Here is a 9855-nt window from a genome sequence, read left to right as displayed (position 1 = left end):
ATGTCTAGTCTTTCAACCTCCATATCAAAGGTACATTAGCGGCCTAGGGCACGGGCACTAAAACATACGGGCAAACAAATATATACTCTTGCATAATTGGAGCATTCCCTTAAGGGAGAAAATACCATTTTCTCCTTAAACCAAATCTATAATAATAAATAAACCGTTTCGCCACACCATCCCAGGCAGATGTAGAATTCACCAATGTCATCAGTACCCAACCATGGGTTTATACAGTTGTACCAATATTTTCACATTTCAACTCCATACCACTTTAAGAGAGCCATTCCAGGAAAGACATTCTTTAAAATCATTTTATAAGAGGCATAGCAAGACAGAAACATTCTTCCACACCACTTTATAATAAAACTTGAACCCTTACTTTCCTAAAGATTGTGAAATGTATCCAAAGATGCTTCAGTCCCTTTTCATTGTACAGAATTCTCCAATGATTCCTTTAAGGATCTAATCGTTATTCGATGAGTGATATTTACCCAGAATAAGGAAGATACCAAGATTATCATTGTTTATTGCTACAATGCCAGATTTAGAAGCACTGAAGCAATTTGAGTGACTTCAACAGTCCTGCCCATCTAGAAATTATCCCCCATAAACTTGTGTTGCAAAAAGTAATTACTTGTCTGGTGTACCAACCCCAACTCTGGATCGTTTAAATGTTCTTGATATCTATATATATACCCAAGAAGAAAACAAAAAAATGAGCACACTTGGTATTGAAGACTCTTAACAATAGGATCAGTTTCCTTCAAAATCTTACAAATATTTATTTCTCACGTCTGATCACAAAGTTGAAAATAAGTGATCCACAAAATGAGCACAACTTCCTGAGTTCAACTCTGAGCTTTTGAAGCCTCAGAATGAATCTCAGTTTACATTGTGCACCAAATAATCTCCCTTTGGATATAGACTTGGCTATTAAACTAAGCTATAACCCAACTATTTTCAAATTGTGGTTGCTATGTCCGCTTACAAATCTCTCTGTTACCTGCCAGAGAGTACCAATCCAACATTTAATTATAAAACAAAATCTCAATAAATGAAAGAGGCATTTAGATTTGAAGCTTCTGATTACCCTCGCATCACAGCTAAAAACCTCATTTTGATATGATCAGGATTATAAGACTTGAAGAATTTGCCCTTGAAGGCTCAGAGACAAAGGGGAAAACCTGTGTACAACCGTAAAGTATCAGCTCAGCGAGATTTGGACAAGAGTCAGCAAGATATCCGAGGCCTTCATCAGTCATTTGTCGACACCAAGATGCATCTAGTTGCTTGAAACCTTTTTGTGCATGCTTCGCAAGAGCCAGAAGTGTTTGATCTGCAACCTGCAGGATCAAGCCTCAAATTCATACGCAGCAATAACATCTAGCAATAAAGATCTCCTCGATGCCATGTTCTAGTCCCAAAAGAGCAGATCCTTGAATTCACACACAGCAATAACATCTAAGAGAGAGGTTTCATTGCGCAGATACAATGTGCGAGTCCCAAAAGAGCAGGACACAGCATCGAAGCCTTTGCTACAAAAGAGTCCAAATTTACTGTCACATCTAACACAGCTCATACCATCAAGCCACACAATTCCAAGCAAGACATCGATTGCACATGCATATACCTGCCGTACAGAATTTACTGAGAGCTCCAATAAAGAACCTCCGGAGGCCGTCACAAATGCTGCAACAGCTTCATCACTGATGCATATTCATCCCACATAAAAGTAAAGATGACTGATGTAAAGATAGTAATAATAATCTCAGACAACTATAGGCATAAAAGCAAAGATAACCAATGTCCACTCAACAGAGACAAAAAGAACGAACCTGGAGTTCAATTGCACATACCTGAATTTACATCGGTTCAAAGTCAGAATCTGTAGAGTTCTACAACCATCTGCAATGCGTGCAATTGTGATATCAGTTAGTAAAACAAGATTGTCCAGCTTCAGAACCTTTAGGGAAGGACAGCAGGCTCCAACTGCTGCCATTGCTGCATCAGTAAGAGAGCTGCCAAAATGGAACATACAGATATAGGTTCACTGATTTAGTAACATAGGAAATGGGTGGCTTCCCAGGTCGGTCACAAAGCTACAAGACAATATATTCACCATAAGCCATGAAAGATATACAAGATCACTACCCCAATACTATCTCATACAACTCACATATGAGATACGCCTCATCATAAGTACATTTATTAACAAGCTGTCAGTTTTACAGATAGGAAGATTAGAATAACAACATCAACAAACATGGTAAGCAATGCTACCCTCAATGGACCTGCATTCACAAAAATCCAAAAAAGTCCAGACCACCGCTCAGCATTCTTGCCATTCGACTATTGAAAATCAGAACTAACTGACTTTCCAACACCTATACAAAATTACATGCTCCTCTTTTCCTCCGTCCTCCATGTGCAAGCTGTGCCAGAGGTTGAATCCTTACTGTACAGAGGTCCAAGCCAGCTATGAATCACTATCAGAAGGGCTGTGAGTATAGGAGAGCTGCTCTGCACCAGTTCAGGCCATCGTTTTTTTCAGTTTTCAGCCCCAATTTGGCTCCCAGCATGAAGTGCGATGAGTTCTACTCCTAATCAGAACTGACTTCCCAACCTGTACAAAATTACTTGCTAGGTATACCTTTGTAAGACTAAAATATATCCAAGTCCAAAATTCTACAAAGAAAATAAAAGAGAAGATGAAAGAGAAAAAAACAAAAGATGGACATACTTAGCAAGTAAAGCAATGTCTGCCATTAGTGCCCAAGCATAAGCAGCCATACTCAGTTTCTAAGGACCCGCAGAGTCTCTTGGGTAAAACCCAATGCTTACTAAAATACATCAATTAAACAAGAGAGAAAGATAACAAGAAATAAAGAAGAAAGGAAGAAGGTGACTAAGCACAAAAAAAAAACATCAAGAAACACAATCGACCAAAAACAAGAATAAAATCTACTTTTGAATGACCCTACCTCAAACAATGTGGCTTATTGAGAAAGCAGCACGTTAAATGATTCACATGGTCATGGGTTGCAAGGAAGCCATCCTCATACCATAAAATTGCCGTGTGGCTCTCATTCGAGGAATCACCCCCAAAGAGCTCTATGGTGCAAACGTTTTCATTCACATCACATAATCTCTAGAATTAATTATTGATAAGCATTAAGGTATGGATAGAGAATAAGGCAACAGAATTAGCCAAGGTCAAGGCTGCTAGGAAATCTCTCTCTCTCTCTCTCTCTCTCTCTCTCTCTCTCTCTCTCTCTCTCGTGTGCGAGCTACAGATCCCAGAGACGTTGATTTGGGGGGTTATGGCTCTCTCTCTCTCTCTCTCTCTCTCTCTCTCTCTCTCTCTCTCTCATCACGAGATTGAGCGAGCTACAAATCCCAGTGACGATTAGGGGGGTTATGAGCCTATATGAGCCGGTCAGAGGAGAGTCCGAGCCCAAAGAGGTATATCAGATTGGGTTGAGAGCACGATTGGGGTGAAGCAAGGTTGCCCTCTCTCGCCGACCCTCTTTGGACTCTACATCGATGAGATCACATCCTTCCTGGAACAACTGGGCAAAGAGAGTTCACCATTGGCTGACCTCCTGATACAAATATTACTATATGCCGACGACATAGTTCTTCTATCTTCATCGGCCGAGGGATTACAAAAGCATCTGGACACCCTTGAGGTGTTCTGCAAAGAGAGGGACCTGACTGTCAACCTTGGCAAGACCAACGTCATGATCTTTAATACCTCACGTCCAGCGCTTCTTCGACACAACTTCACATACAGAGGGGAGCCAGTGGAGATAGTATAGTCCTATACATATTTGGGCACGGTCTTCGCAAGACCCATTTTCTCGATGACCCAGGTTGCCAGTGCACGAGGCCGGAGTGCTCTGGTCTGACTAGAGAGACAGTGCTTCCAAACACAGTTCCAGGATCCTCCGACGAAGAGCTAGCTCTTCGACGCTCTAATACAGCCGACCACCATGTATGCGACGCCCTTCTAGGCGAGTGACATTCCAACAGTAGATTGGAGGAAGTTTGAGAGGCTACAGGTCTCAATGGGATCCAGGATGATACGAAGTAAGCCCTCACTTCCACATTGCCATGACACCACTATATGTCGATGCTATATTCCAGACGGTGACTTTCATTCACACGGTATGGGCTCTACCTCATTGGAGACTACCGAGGGTAGCTTTGGAATCATCCCGAGGCCTAGCAGGTGAGGGAGCAAGGCTACCTGGAATGCACGCAAACACATGGCTGACTAGCCATGGCATTCAAATGGACAAACTACCCCATTTCAGTATAGCATGGATGCCCCTCCTGAGCAACTTCCGCGCGATGAGATTAACCGTATCATATGGTTAGACCTCCTCCAACTCACAACATCCCAGACTTGGTTGAGGGACCAGCCGCTCCCCACCAAGATGAAGTTCTATTGTGATCACTTCCTCGGGGTCTCTCATGACAGCTTCATTATCCGATCTCCTTATCTAGAGGACAGAGGAGTCTCACATGTACTCCGAATTGCCATTGGCCAGATGCGAGTTTCCTCCCATCAGCTTAGGATTGAGGTGGGCCGAGTTGCAAGTCTACCCAGAGAACACAAGATCTACACACTATGCGACATTGATACCGTTGAGACTGAGGAGCACTTCCTATGTAGCTGCCCAGTTTACTATGAGATACGAGGCAATATCACTGCCTTTATCAAGAGGGGACCAGCTTCAGCCCGCTCTCTCGATTGATACACTTCCAGGACCAGGTCTGTGTAGGGTTGTACTTGATGGAGATGCGCCGACACCGAGAGGCGCTACTGACACAAGCCAAAGCACTATCAGCACCGGACAGACTACAGGATACAGAGCCGGACCCAACTCAGAGACGGGGTACAAACTTCTATGCCTTCGAGACAGCTCAAAAAACATAGTGGAGATGAGGATAAGGAGATTGTTGACATGAGAGCAACCTGGATCAGCAATCAATCACATGAGACTCTTCGGACTACTAGAGCGCACACCACCAAAACGCACACCATTGAGGTTCGTCCCAACACAGCGGTACTTGTAGGGGACCACCAAAGCCAAAGACGAGGGATCACGATCGACGTGGCCTGACGAGTACTGCGATCAAGACGATCGCGGCCACCACCTAGACGCGAGACAACCCGACAGTAACAAACGGAGACCTGACCTGACTTGATCTGGACACTTCTGACTCTTGATTCAAATTCTGATTTTGTCTCTATTCTATTCTATTTAGACACTAGATTAGTACTTGGCAAGGGCTTTAGCTCACCCCTTGCCCCAACCCACAAAGGCTTGTATGAGATCTTTTTTGATGATGTATCACTCTGTCCCATAGACCCGCGAGGTCTTCCGAGGACGTTAATATATCTTTCTTTCTTTCTTCTCGTCTTCGTGTGTATAAGCCATCCTTCCCCACCAAGTTTAGTGAAACCCGTGTGGGTCTTAATGGTTGAGACTATCTGCTCTTACAAAGACTTTTTGGTGCTCCAAGCATGGCCGTAAGAGTATAAGATTACTATCTATGGAGCACCTCTGTTTGCCGAAGATGAATGGTGGCCTAAATATTTTGAGTATTCACAGAATAACATACATATATTGGCACATAAGGGGAAGATGATGCTGGAAATGTTGAGACTCTAGTTCATGCCATGTTCTCGAGTGTATAAGCCATCCTTACCCACGAATTTTAGTAAAACCTCTTGTTCATGTGTTTAAGCCATCCTTCTCCACTACTAGTGAAACCAGCATGGTCTTGTGGGTTGACTAGTGAAACCAGCATGGTCTTGGAGGCTGTGGGTTTGGTTCATGTCGTGGTGTGTGTGCTTGATTCCTAGGAATCGCTTCCGATGAGTCAATTTCGCTCCTAGGCATTGTTGCTAAAAAGTAACAAAGCCTCTCGTCTCGTCGTCTATCTCGTCTCGTCGTCTCTCTCTCTCTCTCCCCCCTTCCCTTCCCTTCCCTTCCCTTCTCCCTCAAAAAAAGCTATAATGAAGTAAAAACCTGACAACAAGCTCTATCCAATGTCGAACACAAAAGTGCTCTCAGCAGAAATGAGAAATCAACCCAGCCAGAAAAAAGGGAAACAAAACCTCCATAAATATGAGTGTTCACATGCAAAACAGAGCATAACACCAAGTCTAGTGTGGGGGAGGACACGCATGAATTCCATTCTGATATCAAGAGCAAAAAAAAGCTCTGTAGGGAGCAGGGAAGAAGGTTCGATGGAAGACCAAAATCAATTTGAATGTTATTCAGGACATATCTCCGAAAAAGTTTGCGACTTGAAAACCACGAAGTTGCCTTATGTCACTGTCACATTTTCCGCTCACATGCAGCAAGAAAGCCTGTTTAAATCAACAAGAGCACTTCTTTACAAAATCAAGAACACTGGCCTGAGCCAAAAACTCTTTTAAAAATGAGGCAAACATGAGGGTGCCCATCCAGAAAATTATTGAAACTTTAGTCAAGAATTGAACAACTGCCCTTCTCCATGCGAAAGACATCACTGCAATGACAACACAACGTACAAACAGCATAAATTTGACCAGACGAGAGATCATACACACCTATTATCCGAAAGACTGAGTTCTGTCAAGTGTGAACCTATCTGGACGCTGATTTCACTAACAATCTCATCGTTCACACCAACTCGAGTCAAGGAAAGCTTCTCCAATTGTGGCAATCTCACAAGACTAGATAGGAGCTTTCTTGCATCAAACTGTTTACAATCATCCAATATGAGTGTCTTCAAGGTCTTTCCAACACACTCAGTAGCAGCCCTGATTCCAGCTTCACTTAGAAATGAGCACTCCGACAAATCAAGGTAAGTAACGTGAGGAGCGGCAAGCAATAAACTTTCCAGACCGTTGTCAGTGAGTCTGTAGGCCCCATTGAGAGACAACCAACTCAGAGAGATAAGACAATTTGAAGGCCCTGCAAGGGTGGCCCTCAAGCATTGTTCGGATAAGCTACGTCCACAATAGCTCAGGCGCAACACCTATTCATGAAAGGACCAAAGCAATGATAATCAGATTTACAGGAATTGGATTCGCACTTTGGATTCAACGACTAAAAGGAAAAATCAGGAGCAGGCATATGATCATGCTGCAAAAGCTACCCACACGGACGATAGTAAACGATAACACGATAATAAAACTTACCCTAAACCTTGAAAAAAAAGACTCGACCTTAGAAAGCAGCACCACTAGGAAAACAAAGCTCCTGATCATCACAAACGACCTAAAATCAAAGAATGCAACTTACCTCCAAACGGCTTGCCGAAAAGCGGGCAAGAATTTCAGTTAGCTCGGTCTCTGCAATCATTGAGCAGTCAGGGACCCGAATCTCAGCAGGCTCGCCCTGGAAGAAGAGAGACAGAGCTTTGGCATTCATTTTACGTTTCTCACAGAAGGCAGAACTGATGCGAGTTCTGAGGAAGTCAGGCACGCCCTCGAGGGACTCCACATTCTCAGCATTGGCAGCGAGGATGGCGAGGCACATGTCCTGAAGGGACGTGCGGGTACGAGTGAGGAAGGAGGGGGAATCGGAGGGGGTTCGGGAGGGCTGCCAATCGGTGAGAGGGAGCTTAGCTTGGGAAGAGCCGGCCTGTTGACGAGCAGCAGCTGCTGAGGCGCGGCCTTCAACGAGGCGTCTTGCAATGGAGAAGGGACCTGGCCAGTCTTCTTGCTGCAGAGGCTGAGCTTGAGCTTGATCCTGAGGCAGAGCTCGAGGCACGTCCGTGCTATGGCCTGCTCGCCCCCTTCTTCTTCTCTCCTGAGCAGGAGGAGGAGGCACTCCTGCGGGTGCTTCATCACCCTCTGCATCGAAATGAGCAAAGTGAGCCGCTCTCCTCCTTGCTATGGCCAAGAACCTCTGCCTCGCTGCCTCGCCTCCATCTCCTCCTCCTCGCCCCCTTCCTCTCCTCGCTTCCCCCCTCGACGTCCCCGCCTCCGTCGCATCCACAGACGGCGTCGAAGGCCCCGCCACTCCCTCACCTTCTCCCCATCCTTCCACATCGCCTCCTTCCTCAGAGGAGCTCGATTCTGATTCTGAGCCACCTCCCCTCCGCCTCTTTGCTTCAGGCTCCTCCATGCAATCGACTCCCTCCTCCTCCTCGCTGCCCCTTCTGCTACGGCCTCCCCCTCTTCCGCCGCCTCTGCCCCGACCCCTGCCTCTGCCTCTTGTTCTACCCGTGCCTCTGCCCCCTATGGGACTGATCTCCCCGACTGGATCGAATCCCCGACTGGGTTTTTCATCGGAGGAACCGTCCTTGAACCCTTGATCGACTTTTCCCTTACCCTTGTCATCGTGGAAAGTCACCTCCGCGGCCTCCTCACGCGCTCCTAAGGAAACCGCACTTTCACCGTCGGCGTTCAATCTGCGGCTACGCCTGGTGAGAGGAGGATCTACGGGAGAGATGCGAGGACCGACTTTCTGGTTCCTGGAGGCTTCGCGGTCTTGGACAGGGGTCGCCGGCCCGCCAGAAGGAGGAAGAGGACCCGCGGAGGAACGGTCGGGAGGGGGGGGATCCTTCGTGGGAAACAAAGAAGACTGCGACCGAAGGGTAGGCATGCTTGACAGTCCCCTTTGTTCTCCTCGACGTCGGGTACTTCTCTTCTTCCCCCGACGCCCTGCTGCTTTCGCTTTCTGCCTCTCTTCCTCCCTCCTTCCCCGAGATGCTGTGTACTGTTACGCCTGATGCAGATCCCCTCGCCTTTTTGCCCGTGCTCCGGATTCACGCAAGCCCGCGCTTTGATTCTATTCCTAATATCCTTCGCATCCGCGCCAAGAGACGCCAACTCCCGAGCTGTAGCCGCAAGAATCCAACCGCTGCTTCTACCGCAGGCAGAGGACAATAAAAGCTCGATTCAAGCTATCAAACTGGGGCAAAGTTTTCTAAAGACTCACACCGTCGCAGGGAGGGCTTCGGCACGGACCATAACTGCCCTCAGAGATCCAAATCCACTGGCGCGTAAGAGGGGAGATGAGCAGAAATGTCGAGGCAAGGTACATGCACAAGGGATGGAGATGGGGATGTCGCCAAAGCCAAGCCTCAGAGCAGCTCTCGCGGTTTCATAACAAGAGCTGGCGCCAGTTTCCCGCCAAGCGCACGTCCAGCGGTGCTGTGAGCCACAAGCTTTCCCCTCCGCCGTCCAATGCCTTCCCTCATCAACGATACCCATCTCTCCTCACGCTTGACCACTTAGGGTTCCCTTCACCTCCCACCTCCCAAATTGGACCTCTCCCTAGTGTTTTGGGGAGTCTTCAACGTAACAATCTTCGCTTACAACCATATAATGTAGCATGATCCCCTAAGATAGATTTTCAGTGCAATAGCCTACTAGTGAGTTGGGGCTAAATAAATTCTAAGTTGAAATACAGTCAATGCACAAAACTATCCAAGTCTAGGTCCCACACTATTTGTCACTTATGTTTTAGTTACTTACTCAGCACATTGCATTTCTTTCCTCCCTCGATGTAGCAACTCCTTCATTCACTTTTGACTTTCTCATCTTCAAGTTTTTCTTGTGTTGTTTGTTGTGCTTCCATGTAATGTATACCCCATTTCATCATCACAATCAATCTAGTGATTTTTTGAAGATTGAAGAGTAAGGACCTTTCTTGGGACACACCTTGCCTTCCTCCACATCAATCCTTACCTTGAATGCGTGATAGTAGGCCTATTTTCATTATTTGCTAATGTCATTTGTCAACTGTAGGTTCGGATAAGTCTAAATCAAGTCCCAAGTTTATCGAGGACATGACACATTTCACAACCATATCCTTTTGTGAGATGAATCCCACATAACGA

At 46.0% G+C, this 9855-nt stretch overlaps 1 protein-coding gene across 1 annotated transcript; it reads right to left on the bottom strand.

The window, feature by feature from the left end:
- Window positions 1–508: 508 nt before the first annotated feature.
- On the bottom strand, window positions 509–9181 carry LOC147886978 (uncharacterized). Its single transcript, XM_087394717.1, has 6 exons — window positions 7308–9181; window positions 6611–7041; window positions 1860–2021; window positions 1634–1709; window positions 1188–1346; window positions 509–1006 (listed from the first exon to the last, which is right to left on the bottom strand). Exons 1-6 carry the CDS (start codon window positions 8613–8615, stop codon window positions 947–949), a joined length of 2196 nt encoding a protein of 731 aa, XP_087250843.1. The 5' UTR covers window positions 8616–9181; the 3' UTR covers window positions 509–946.
- Between the last annotated feature and the right edge of the window lie 674 nt (window positions 9182–9855).

The sequence above is a fragment of the Dipteris shenzhenensis genome, chromosome 23, assembly GCF_047967505.1.
Source record: "Dipteris shenzhenensis isolate YYH24624 ecotype China chromosome 23, Dip_SZ_1.0, whole genome shotgun sequence".
In the NCBI taxonomy this organism is placed as follows: Eukaryota; Viridiplantae; Streptophyta; class Polypodiopsida; order Gleicheniales; family Dipteridaceae; genus Dipteris; species Dipteris shenzhenensis.
This window is presented reverse-complemented; position numbering and strand designations above follow the sequence as displayed.